We start from the raw sequence: 13,898 nt of genomic DNA, 5'->3' as shown, positions 1-13,898 counted from the left end.
TTGAAACATGCAACTATATAAAATGAATTCAAAACTACAGCCATTAATTATATTTATTTTCAGCGCAATATACTTAGTACATTTGACTAAACAATTAATGAAACTGTCCTACAAAAAGTAGAAAAAAAAACATTAAAAACCGCAGCGTTTCACATGAACGTTTAATGATGGAATTCAGCAGCTGCCCACTGGCTTCTACGGTAAGTGTGTTTACATACATGCATTCCTAGACACAACCAAGCCCAAGCCCATGGAGCTAGATGGATGGTCCAGGATCTCTCTCTGGACAGCCACTGTGGGGCCTGGAGGGACACACGAAAGCAGCAGTCCCACTAGGTCCCTGAAACTTTCCCATCATCAGCATCTGATGATTATGATATTTCAATTTTTATGTTCCCTGAATGATGGGTCCTATCAGCAGTGACAGGCAGCTGGAGATTTCAGCCTACATAACCCACCATAACCCAGCAACAGGTCAGCATGGAGGGCTCCAGATATTCAGAAATATTATCAGCCAGTCTCACAGGACCATACTGCAGGAGATGATGTTACCATAAAATGCAGAGCGAAAGCAATGGGCTTTAAATATCTCTAGTCATTCTTCTGAATTCTAACATATAGAGTAGTCTCACATACACCTCTTCAGATACAAGAATTTCTGGCACATCATGTATATCAACTATAAATTTAGGCTACAGTGTGAATTATGTCTGTTTACAAAGATTTTTGTTCCATATCTCTAGGTAGATTGGAAAATACACTCAAAAGTGAATAAATACTTTGTGTATGAATGAACTTTGAATTACTCCATTCAATAAAATCGAATCAGAAAGTCATATAGATTTTGACCTAAATATGCATATCACTGTTGTTGGAATTAAACCCTGTATCTTCAAAATGATTACTTTGCAGTTGTCAATGAAGTCAATGGAACCAGAATTTTTCCAAGTCATTTTGGGCCATCTCTTTTGGAGCAACAGGTACTTTCAAATCATGTCAAAAACTGAAAAACAACAAAAATGGACATATAAGGTTTTGTTCCGATAATAGCGATATGTTATCATAAAATGCAAATGCAAAAATGTCACTATATTTTCAGTTTGTATATCAAACAACTCCCTTGGTTCATTTTTGCCAGTGTAAAGATCCTTAATGATGCTGTCATTAAGACAGAAACAGGTAAATTGTAGCATGGCTCCATAATGTTGAATGTATATAAAATGTTATTGGTTTATTAAGACAACATCATAGAATTTCATAGAAAGATATCTGTAAAACTGATGGGGACATGTTCAACTTAAATGTTGGCTAGATGGAAACTAAAAATGGTTTCTTTCTTTGGCGCAATGCGCAATCCCTAAAATGTTTTTGAATGGATGCTTATTTTTGTAAATTAGTTGTGTGAGTGTCAAGAGTCTTTTAGACCCAAAGTTTAGACTCAAGCATTCATTTTGTTGTTACATTTTCATTTTTTCCCTTTCAACTGTTTTAAGGAAGCCACTGTGTAAGCCTAAGTATAATATCGTTTTATATGTTTTGCTTTGGGGAAGATTTTGTGGGGAAATATGCAACCATAGGTTTTAAAAAAAACTTTTATCAGTTATTGGTGAGTTTATAACACACAAAGTTGTATGTTTATTTGTTGCACTCACTGGTATACCTACCTTGTATCTATGTGCATTGTTCACTTTTTTCAGGTACATTTGCCATATAAGTGCATTTTGTATGTCTATAGTTGCAGTTTGTAGTTTACTCTCTGCATGATTTGTTAGCCCCATTTAAACTACAGTTTTATGTGCTCCCTGCCCGAAAACACTTGAGCCATGTCATGAAGTGTTTGATCGTTATCTAATGAGGTGAATCAGGTATGTCAGAGCGTCTGCAGAACAGGATATGCTGTAAAATCAGAATACTACATTTCTTTCACCACAAATGATGCCATGATTAGTGTTTAGATGGTGTATTGTTGAGATATGTCGTTTTTTGTGACATTTAGTAACATAATTTAAAGGTCCTATACTCATTTTTTTTGAACTTTTTTTTACTCATTCAAGTTTTTGTTTTAAACCATATATCTAAGCGAACAACCCTTTAGACACCTTTATTTTTAAGCATATTAGACTAATGTGTGTTGTTTATATATGTGCTGAGATTCAAATTACACTATATTGTTATTGTGGACACTTTGAAACATCATCACTGCTTTTTAGTCAAACAAGTTGCAGTTTCAACAGAGATTTTTAGATGTGCAGAGTAGCTCTGGTTTCACAAGGTCACATTGTGATCGCATATTTTATTTGATGTTTGTACAGCTGTTTTTTGTGTGTTATTGGCTTGAGCACCTTCACGGCTCATGAGTAATGGTTGCAATGCTATCCTTTCATACTCAGTGTGCTACCTAGAGTGAAAAAAATCTTGGAGGAACTAAAGACATGATGCCCAAGACTGTTAAAATGCTGTGCCATTATACAAAGAACCTTTTGAGAATTTTTTTTTTTATATAACCACCAACATATTTTATGAATTTTCTTAGAAAGGAAAGGAAAAAAAAACAACCTGTTAATTCATGTTAATGCAAAGTTACTTTATATTTAAAAAAAAATAATAAAATAAAATAGCATGTACAAAATTTGGATACCATTCCAGTCTTCCAAGTCTCAGACCTTAATTAACTTAAGCCTTTAATGACTAGGCAGGTCAAGAACTGTCATTAGGAATTGTCTTCAGCAGACAATTTCACATGACAATTCTTGACATGCCTAGTATGCTACCAGAGCATAATAAATTCTCTGACTCTTCAAACCTTGTGCAACCATGGGCTCCTCCTTACTGACCTGACTGTGGATCTGAAAATACAGCTAACTGATGCCTATAAAACAGAGGAAGGTTAAAAAAGATATCAAAGCGCTTCCAGCTTGCAATTTTAGAATGAGGTCAAAATACTTGTTTGCTCCTCATAAAATTAAAGCAAAGCATGTTACAGCAAAGGACCTGCAGGAAGGTCTACCTGACCCAGGAGCAGTGATGCACTGTTCTAATGTGTAGTGTTGCTTGCACAAACAGTTGTGTGGCAGCCAGTGGCAAAGAAAACATTGCACAGGTATGTGGAGGAATGGATTCCACTAAAAATCAGCAAGTTCTGGAAGAAATGTGACACATTCAGGTAAGTTCAAGAGGCTGGCTTATACAACAGGACAATGATCCAAAACATATCTCAACATCCACAAAAAACTACTTCAAGAAACGCGAGCTGAAGTCTTTATAAAACCCCTTATAGTCCATTGACTTAAACATCACTGAAAACTGAAAAAGTAGATTTTAACCATGCTGCACATGCAAGATGGCCCAAGAATTTATCTGAAATAGAAGAGGGCTGCAAGACAGAGTGGGTGAAATTTCCTAAAGAAGAATAGAATGACTGAGCTGCTGTTTTGATATCTACCAAGGAGGTTGTAGTAAGTACTGACATGTCAACAAAATGACTTTTTTTTTCTTTTCATGTTAATCTAATATGAGGTAACTGCATAAACATTTGCATTAAACAGTCGCACTGTTATCTCAAAAATATATATATTTTTTTCTAAGTACAATATCCCGATAACATGGTAAAAACTGGTAAAATGTTAGGGAATTGGCTATGGGCACATGCCTATTGTGTAGCATGTGATTACTTTGAAGAAAAGGGAAATATTTAAGGTCGCGTCGCATTGAGAATGATGCACATGTACTGAACTCATTAGAATCGTGGCTCTGTGCCACACAGAAGGCCTCCATACAATAGTCCTGTCCCTTTAAACCTGTGAAAGTTCCTTCCTGATGCAAACAGTGCCAGAATAGTAATGGACTTTATTCTGTCTTTCTACAGCGAGTGATTCGATCGACTCCAAGTTTTGATTTAGTGAGTTATCTATACGTCTGTTTGATTGAGCTTTCCTGGTCTTGAAATATTTGCAAAGGAAAGCATCTACAGAGACGAAACGTCAGCTAAAGTGTTAATGTGAATCATGCCTCAAGAGAATAGAAAAGGACCATGAAATGAAATTTAACGTGATTATAAGCGATCACCGTTTTTAATGCAGTAAGCTACAATACACTTCTGAAGCCACATTCAGAAAAGAAATCGTTAAAAAAATTACTGACAATATACCAATATGTTTTATTTTTATTAGGCTATGAGTGTATGAGACTCTTTTTTGCTCTGATGTGGTCGTGTCTGAAAAACAGCTCCAGCAGGCTTATATGAGGTGAATTCTAATCTCATTGTAATATGGTACAATTTGTTAGATATTGTGGGACACGCATGTCGTATTCGCCGATTACCAAAACCAATAAAAAGCCAAAGTAATGTTTAGATGCCAATGTTCATTTCATTTAAGCATTAGCTGAAAATGGACCAAAAAAGAGTGTGTGTCCCTACTGCCTGAAGTCCCATAACACCTAAAAGCACTCTACAAATAAATACATAACTGTATGTATGAAGAAAAAAGAAAAAGAAAGAAGACCGGTCACAAAAACAAACGGGCAATCAACCAAGATAGATAGATAGATAGATAGATAGATAGATAGATGTTTGTATAATATAAAAGCACATAATTTCACACTAGACTCTTAAAGCTGTCCTCCAACGGTTCTTTAGCTAGAAATCTACATAGATAGAACCATTTTTAGAACCATGAAACTATTTGAAGGCATAAATGGATCTTTGTGTGGGTAAATGATTTGAACTAAAAGGGGTGTCGTTATTGTCAAAAGTACAACCTTTTTCTGGAACTACATAAAATCCTTTTTTGCTTAGAATGTACACATATTTGCACATAATAATTTATTTACTGTAAATGCCACAGCGCATGCTTGTTTAAAGCTTCCTGTGCTGAAAGTAGCATTATTCCCAAAGGCTACCTGCTTGCTTAGCGCAAGGGCAGGTCAGCAGTGGCTGGTTAGTGCCGACTCATGCAGGCCTCGCGCTGCTCTACTGGACACTGCTGTGGCCAGAGCTTCTGTCTGCGAGCACCTGGCCTGCAGTGCGTGCTCAGGCTCTGCGCGTCTCCCACATCCTCTTCCCTGGATTGTTTTGACTGCTCGATCGAGGGCGAACCTTACATTTCATCTCTAAATTTAAACCGGAAAAGTGTCACTCGAAAACAGCGCGGTAGGAGGCAGTCAGGGTCGCGGAGCTTTCCTGCAATGAATCAGGCGTAATGAACGTCTCAAAAGCAGGAGATCACCAAACATTTGTTAAAACACTTCAGTATAAATTCATCTGTTGTCGCTATTATACATGTGACGCGGACAGCCGTCAAGCACGCTAATTTTAATATTAAAAGAGTAATTAAAAATCAATACGCAACCAACATCTGCACAGGAAAATCATAGGGGTTAAATTAACTGTAGTGTTAAAGTAAACTAGAGTAAAGTAATTGGAAACTATTGAGCAGGTTATATTTATTTATTTATTCATTTGTTTGTTTGTTTCTTTTAAATATTATTACTAAAACTACTACTACTCCTACTGCTACTACTACTACTACTACTACTACTACTACTACTAATAATAATAATAATAATAATAATAAAAATAATGATCAACATAATCATCGTCGTCATCATCATCATCATCATTTGCTATTGTTATTGACATTCCCAATTCTCCCAAGTTCTAATTGTAGCCCAATAATAATAGGAGAGTGATGGCTTGCGCTTGTACATATGGATGAAGTGTCGCCTCTGAAGTTAATTGTGTTTTCGTTTCGGTGGAGAATAGATTTCCTCTGTTTATTATAAGCATAGAGACGGATTTGCGTCACCATGCAACTTGCAGGTTGAGATAAAGTTGCACAAATATTGAAAAAAGGAAGTGCCAGCAGTCATTATAAAGTCCCCCCTCCCCGCGCCGGAGGAAATAAGAACCTCTGCTGTATCCTAAAATACTGAAGCATCTTCTATTTTGGGATAAATCTAGCAGGAATATCCGCTCATTTAGGCTTGAATCAGAGCCCATCAAAAACAGGATGACCTGCATCGAGAAACTCCTGTTTCCTAATCTCACAGCGAGCCAACAAGGAGCCAAAGCGCCGCACTGCTCTTAAAGCACACAAAACTATTGAAAAAAAGACTGACATTTTTAAACTAGGTTATGAATGTGATTTTGGCAATTTCGAAATATTTTGGTCTACGTTTGTTTGCTTATCATGTGTTCGTTTTAAAAACGATTTAAATGGTCGGATTTGCCACTTTGTGGCTTGGTTTTAAATTTATTTTAGTGATTTTATTTTATGAATCTGAATAAAAAATGTAAACGATTTTAAAATAAAATTAAATTCTAAACAATTTTATCCACAAACACTCTAACAAAAACACTTGTTGCTTGCAGGTTTTGTTAAGCGTTTTAAATTATTTTTGTTTTTGTTTTTTTTTAAACAGAGCTGACCTAAAGGGTAATAAAGGTAAAATATAGGTCAAGTGTGCACATCGCATTAATAGCGTAGACCTGGATCTAATTCGAAAATAATGTTGATATAATCCGCTGCTGATTCTGCGGTCTGTTTGCAATCTTTGGTATACTCTCTTTCTTTCTTTCTTTCTCAAAACATCCAGAGTCTGCGCAAGCGTTCGCTCGGTTTCTATTGGCTAAACAGGAGCCAATCAACATGCGAAACTCTCGAACTCGCGAGAAACCAATCAATAACTGAACTTTCATTGGCTAAGAGTGAGCCAATCAATGTCTGAGTAGAAACTTCAGTGTAGAACTTCTGGGACTGCAAGCTGGAGTTTTCATACTTGCCGAGAACGTTTCTGGCGTGGCGTGAAAGACAGGCAACTCTTTGAATTCGCTTACAGTCACTACACATACTTTATGTCGTGATTCCCTCCTTTTTTCTTTCATCGATAAAGAAGAGTCGAGTGAAAAAAACGAGGATGTACACGACCGGACTGAATCCCTTCTACGCGTCCAATTTCAGCCTATGGTCTGCGTATTGTTCGGGTGGCTTCGCCATGGATACGATGAAAAAGCCGTCATTTTGTATCGCAGATATACTGCACGTTGGAGACGCTGAGAACATTCCTGGCTCCTCTGCACTTATGGCCCACATGGGCGCCCGGGCTCAGGTCCATTCTTCTGGATCTCCGCTCCGGCCGGCCCCGCTTGCTCCAGAGGCGGCCGTGTTCGGAGCGAGGGTGAACACTGCCCCTGCTTACCACAGGCACGGACTACACTTGACCTCTGTAGCCAGAACAGCCCTCAACTCCCAGTCAGCACCACCACCGTCCAGCAAAGATCTCAAGTTCGGCATCGATCGGATATTATCTACAGAATTCGAGCCGAAATCTAAAGAATCGTCTTCACTAAGAGGTAAGATGCTGCGGGGTGACGAATTGTGGGTTGATTTGTTCTTGGCTGTGACCTACAAGTAATGCTAAATATTAATATATAACATTATCAAGTGCTAAATTTGACATGGTCAGAATATTTTAAACGACAGGGGTATTTAGAGCAGGTTAATCTGTCAAAGCGGTGGCTAAACTAGAACCCCTAGTAAGTCCCGTCAGAAAGTGACGTTGGGGGATGATTTTGACCTGGACCACTTTTATTGCCGTTAGAGCAAGGTAAAAAGACAGGCCATATGAGTTAATAAAGTTACCTAAAATATCTAGGGCCAGTTATTGAATAATAAAAAGGTTGCATGAAATGTTTTGAGTTTCCCAGACCCAGGTTAAGCCTAAGTATATTGTAAAAATAATTTTTAGTGATGAATCATTATTAGCACTGTAATATAGACCAATAGGCTTAATCTAGGTTCTAGAAATCGGCCCATAAAGTTTTCGTTTTTCATAAATTTGATTTACATCGTTTATTTGATTACATTAAAAATAAAAAAATATTGGTTTCTTTCGTCTTGTAACAGATCTCACGTCCATTGTTAGCTCCACACGCCAGTCAGCAGGTCATGTCTCCGTGCAGCCGAGCCAGTACTTCGCATCCTTAGACCCGGAGATGAGCGATGCCTCTTCCATGATGGGCTCCATAGGCAGTGCCTCCAGGCAATCAGGCCAGCATCAGTACCAGGATACTTTCCCAGGTGCTGTAGCAATCCCCCTCCCAACTCAACCAACCAAGGCCTTTTAAATATATCCACAGCTTTGCACTGTTACAGTGAGAAATATAGCGTATGAGCTGTAAACTGTTTTATCGAACTTGTAAGTAATTATGAGATTTCAACTCGTAAAGTGTGTTATATAATATTTGGTCTACAGTAATTACAAATGCTAAAAACTAGCAAATACAAATAACGCAGCTTAACCAGTGATTTTTTTGTCCATCCTTTAGGGCCCTACGCAGTCCTAACCAAAGACACGATGCCGCAGACCTACAAGAGAAAAAGGTCCTGGTCCAGAGCTGTGTTTTCCAATCTACAGAGAAAGGGGCTCGAAAAGCGTTTTGAGATCCAGAAGTACGTCACGAAACCGGACCGGAAGCAGCTGGCTGCGATGCTGGGCCTCACAGATGCTCAGGTAGGCTGTAGGAGAGAACGTGGCTGTCAGTGGACTTCAGCTTACTGTTTGCTTGATTATCTGAGCATAAATAGCAATAACACTGAAAAAAGCGGTGCTTTTTTAATTTATATGATTTAAATGTAAATAAAAACGTGTTACATCAACATAGTTCTGAAAGACAGCAAATGCAATGATGTTAACAATTTTGAATCAGTGGCGTAACTATTGGAAGTGCAAATGACCCGTAACACGGAAGGGGGTGTTGAGGTGCATGGTCGGCCGTGCCACCTGTCTTTATTGGACCCCTTACAACTCACACAATTTAAAACCTATAACTACAATACCTTAATAACATACTTTAACCATTAGCATACTGGAATACAAACTGGGTCATAAAATGTGAATAGCGACCAAACAGGCCATTCTTTAAACCCCTTTGTGCCCAAAGTTTCCTTGTATTTTACATTCACTGCTACACTACAAGTAATCCATTTAAACAGAACCAACACCTATTTTCCCTCTTCGTACATTTGTGTTCTTTGATGTGTGACTCTTTAAAAAGGTATATTACACTTTACGAAGTCTTCATAAGAGATGGGCATGCACTGTTAGTTGCCAGTGGGTTTAAATAATTAATCATTTGGGTTACTTCACTGATTTGAGTCATGCAAATTTGTATCTACTGAGACGTAAGCTAATGTATAAACATGTCACATGATGTCCAAAGGCAGTAAGAGCTTGGTGCATCAATAAAAGGCAGACAGAAGAAAGTTGTCTCATGACGTTGCGAAATACAAATTCCTAGGGAAATGAAAGTCGATTATTGCAAATGATGAAAGGTCATAACAGTGTGTCATTGTGAAACGTTCCGTCTTATGTTACATGATGTAGTCTTTTGTCGTTAGGAACTTGTAAAACGCAGAAACGTTTGTTTTTTTTCAGTCAGAAATATACATCGCCATGACAGGCCTAATGATTTCATATTTTCCGAACAAAGCCTTCTGTTTCTTCGGTTAACCCCTACAGATAGGCTTAGCACTTTCATGTCAGCGCACAGGCTGCTCGTTACTGTGGTAAAGCTGATACCTCATGGGCCTTCATGGTGGGCACTTATATCAGTCAAGGCTTTTGCATTCACGTTGTAAAGCCGTTTACAGCAGTGCGTTAAACTCTGCGTTTATGTTCAGGTCAAAGTGTGGTTCCAGAACCGCCGGATGAAATGGAGACATTCCAAAGAGGCCCAAGCGCAGAAGGATAAAGAGAAGGAGCAGGCGGACAAGTCAGCCACTGAAGCCGAGCAGAAAACACATGAGGATTCAGAGGGAGAGAGCGAGCCCAGCGAGTCTGAGCTGGAGGACGAAGCCGAGGACAAACGAGACAGAGCCGATTCTGAACTGAGCAAAGCCAGCGTCATCATGGCCGGACCACTTCCAGTAAATACGGACGAAACAGCGACCACAAACAGCGCAGCTACAGACTCACCTACACCATCACAAATGCTCTTATGAACCCGACCTCAGTCAAATCCGACCAGTACTGAACTCTTATGACCGCTAAGATCTGGTTAATAAGCGTCTTGAAGGAGAGAGAGAGAGAGAGAGAGAGAGAGAGCAGTCCGCTTGGCTCATCCTGTGAAGTCCACTTCCACCTGGCCTCTGATGCCACTAACAAGCTAATTTTTGAGAGGGAAAAAAATACGCTCTTTGTTGTAAATATTCGCCTGAACCACTTTTGTTGTTCACCTCATGAGCGTCTGGGAATGTTAAATGTTATCTTAAAGTTGAGGAACCTGATTGTAACACACACACATATATATATATATATATATATATATATATATATGTGTGTGTGTGTGTGTGTGTGTGTATATATATATATATTGTTAGTAGGTATTTGCACTGAAGATGTAAATAAAAGTGTTACTTTAATTCTTATGGAAATTATTGACATGAAGGCAGAGTAATTTAGGGCTAAATAAAATAATCAAATATAAATAGACGATGTACAGTTATAATAATGATATCAAAATCAATTCAGGTATATGAAAAAATATATAATAATCATAACACGTTATATCGTATTATTATTATTATTATATTATTATTATTAATGTTAGCTCATTCTACATACGAAAAATAAAAATGTACATATTTAGATTCCTGAGTCTTTCCACCATCACACACCGCTCACAGCTTTTGCAGTATAGAATTGTCGCTATATCTCACGTCTGCTAAAGCATTGTCCTTGAAATATTTTAACTAAAATGCCCGTGCAAGTATGCAAGCAAACAATTCCAACTATCCTCCCGACTGACCATGCTAGCTTTATGACCATCTGAGCTTTATAGCCGTAATTTTATTCCATATTTGTTAAATACCCAGATCATAAGGCCATGATAAATTGCAAACTTGACGTCTTTGGCCAGTAGGACCCTTTTGAAACAGTCTAATGTAATTCTGCTAAGACCCTTTCTCTCTGAAAAATGTTAGTTGAGGAAATTTGGCGTCTAACAATAAACAGAAAGCGAAAAGGGAGGATTTATAGTTTGTGTAGATTTACTGGCTCCAGATATCAGCAACAGAAAGGATGAGTATGCTTTATGAATCCAGGCTCAGATCTGCGAATGAAAGCCTACTCCATTTATGGACTCCGCTCGCTTCTACCACAAGCGCAATGACAGGCAATGAGGCTGCTTGTTTAATGTCAGAGTCTGTATTAAACAGCTAGTTTGGAGATTATGACACTGTAACGCAGGATCAATTAAATGCAGCTTATACACGTGGCCTGCTTACAAAACTGTGAATAAAACAAACGAGGGCCGAGTAGCTACAGTTGTCTTTATTAATTGTTCTACATAAGATAATCATCGTCCTACATTGATGTCTAACTATAAACAATGTGTTCACCAAAGCTTTTCAGTACCTACTCAAGAACCTTGTTTTGCAGTTAGGTCACATAAAGAAAAATCCTGTTGCACCACTATCAAAACAGCCTATGCAAACAGAAGAATGAGAGTGAGCAGGAAAGTCTATTGCAAACCCAAGCAGCAACTCATCACTCATAAGACTCAGTGACTCTTGTGAATAGAGTATAATAACGTGGGTCAGTCCACCACAAAAAGGTGTCCTGTCCATAAGCCACATGAAGAGTCTGTCAAGTGCTTGAGAATAATTTGATTTGAAAAGACAACCATACATCTGGAATGGCTCATCATTTTTTAATTCCACTGCAAAAAGTAAAATAAAATCTGTCAGTGAGGCAAAGAGTAGGAGATTGAAGACAAAACAATTCTATGAGTGTGTGTGTCTGTGTTTTTAAAACTGAGACAGAAAAATAACCTATTTTTGTTTTTGGTGTTGATTACTGAAGTTAAGTTAGATTTAAGGTTATTACATATAGGTTCTTAGCATACAATACAGTGCAAAAGTCAATGACCACTCTTCATTTATTTCCAATTATCCGTCATGTGCAAGTTATGTATTGTTCAGATGTTATTAGTTAGATTAGTTATAAGATAACTTACATAAATGATTGGGAAAGTTAAAAAATGTTTTCACGACTGGAGCTCAAAAACTATTTAAAAATATAAAGAAAATGGGACTCCTAAACTGTCACCGTGACAAAGAGATAGGATAGGATACCTCAAGCTCCATTCTTGCTTCAGATCTGGAAACATAATGTGTCTCCACTGTGAGATGACATGTCAACTCAACACAAATGTGTCGCTTTCAAGAAGCCATTGAGGCGCTACACAAAGAAAATAGACAAAAAAGACAAGATCATCAACAAGGAGGCCTCTGTTCAGTGAACATCCTCCAGACTACAATCTGTGCACTATATTATTTAAGATTATTTAAGGCCTGTGCTTATCACTTGGAACCAATCACATTACAACTTTTGGACTGCTTTTATCATAATGCATGCAATGCTATTTCCAAGTTCAACTGTTTTGACTTTCTGCCGCTGACATACCATGTCTTCAGTAATCTCAGTTGGCTGCTTTAAACCTATGATATCAAACATACAGTGTTTCAGGATAAAAGAGAGAAAGAGAAATGGGTTAATTGACTGTGTTAAACAAAGTAATAAAGTTGAGATCGTTTGGGCCAGGTATGAGTGCTTTTCCATTCACCTCACTAAATTGCTATGAGTATCTTAGGAATAGCAGAAGAGAGAGGGAGAAAGAAAGGGAGAGAGAGATGGGGAACATCTCTATAAAGGAGAGCTCTGCCGGGGAATAACTTTCTTTTGTGAATGACTTCACCAAAGACCACCAGAAGCACTTTCTACCATGGGGTCTACTTTCTTCTCCTCCGGAAAGAGGGATGACCTCTTGAGATTGCCAGTTTTTCCGCTTAAGACCACATATTGAATTCCACTTCAGCGTTTAACCATCCCCCTCCTTCTCCGCGGGCTCCCTTTCCATTTCATGCAGGAGAACTTTTTATACAAAAAACACTGTCCAAATGTATTTCTCTGACTTAATGCAATAGGTAAGGGGCACATAATCATTTTATGGCTACTAAGTCCCATTCATTCAGTCATAGCTGATGATGACGACTTGTTTTGGCTCTACATTTGCAAACTGAAGTCAATTTTTTTCCATGGAAACCTCATGGCTAAGGCCACTTTATCAACATTTGAGGTGTACTGTTGCCTGCCTCTCTAACTCTATAACTCACAAAAATTGCATGGGTCAGCGTGCATGAGTGTGAATCTCAAATTATCCTCTGCAAAGCTATGAATTATGGTTGCATGTGCAAACATAAAATAACAATAACAGTCCAGACACTTAACATAATACTACAGGTTTTGATTTGTGAGGTGTCTTAAGAACTTTTTTTTACGTCCAGCATAGGAGAAAGCCCATCTGGGTGTGTATTTAATGTCATTCTGCACCATTAAAAGAGATTTTCATGTGGCCCTGTGACCCGAGCAGGACAATGCAGGAGCTGAACGGCTTAACAGATTTCCCCTCACAACTTAAACATTTTTTAAAAAGTGTCTGCTTCAAATAAATTATTGCACTGTGTTTTGCTTCAAAACACATTAGCTCAGGGATAAGCCTGACTTAGAGACTGTGATCTAACTGCTGCTTTGAGGAATTAACTGAGAAAATGCTTGATAAACTGACAGAGATTGTCTAATTCAAAGATTTTCTCAGGGATGGTACAAGCATTCAAGTCTCTGTAATGAATCAAGCTTGAACTGTTTCGATGTTTTCCTATCCTAGGCTCCTTTTTACAACTTTAATATCGCTGTTGTTAGAACAAGAACTTTTATCTCCAAAATGAGAACTGTGCAGGAGCAGGAAAAAACATACTCTACTTTTAATGTAAGTCAATGGACTTTTTTCCAAGTAAATTTGGGTGATTTCTGTTGGTCCATTCATCATGAAATTTACA

General features: G+C 38.1%; 1 protein-coding gene across 2 annotated transcripts; it reads left to right on the top strand.

The window, feature by feature from the left end:
* Window positions 1–6,753: 6,753 nt before the first annotated feature.
* Window positions 6,754–13,597, top strand: hlx1 (H2.0-like homeo box 1 (Drosophila)). Of its 2 annotated transcripts, XM_036582255.1 has the most exons (4): window positions 6,754–7,351; window positions 7,905–8,078; window positions 8,327–8,511; window positions 9,681–13,597. In XM_036582255.1, the coding sequence occupies exons 1-4, from the start codon at window positions 6,916–6,918 to the stop codon at window positions 9,999–10,001; spliced, it is 1,116 nt and encodes a 371-aa protein (XP_036438148.1). In that variant the 5' UTR covers window positions 6,754–6,915; the 3' UTR covers window positions 10,002–13,597. The 2 variants fall into 2 exon arrangements, with proteins under 2 accessions (XP_036438148.1, XP_036438149.1); XM_036582256.1 differs by lacking the exon at window positions 7,905–8,078 and having other exon boundaries at window positions 6,757–7,351.
* Window positions 13,598–13,898: the final 301 nt, after the last annotated feature.

The sequence above is a fragment of the Colossoma macropomum genome, unplaced genomic scaffold (genome assembly GCF_904425465.1).
Source record: "Colossoma macropomum unplaced genomic scaffold, Colossoma_macropomum, whole genome shotgun sequence".
NCBI lineage: Eukaryota > Metazoa > Chordata > Actinopteri > Characiformes > Serrasalmidae > Colossoma > Colossoma macropomum.
Note: the sequence above shows the minus strand (reverse complement) of the source record. Positions and strands in the feature narration are given on the sequence as shown.

Bases quoted from the DNA above. Each gene is read 5' to 3' on its own strand.
- hlx1 (XM_036582255.1), top strand. From the start codon at position 6,916: ATGTACACGACCGGACTGAATCCCTTCTACGCGTCCAATTTCAGCCTA. The intron at 8,079-8,326 runs GTGCTGTAGCAA...TCCATCCTTTAG, and splicing joins GTACCAGGATACTTTCCCAG to GGCCCTACGCAGTCCTAACC. The intron at 8,512-9,680 runs GTAGGCTGTAGG...GTTTATGTTCAG, and splicing joins TGGGCCTCACAGATGCTCAG to GTCAAAGTGTGGTTCCAGAA.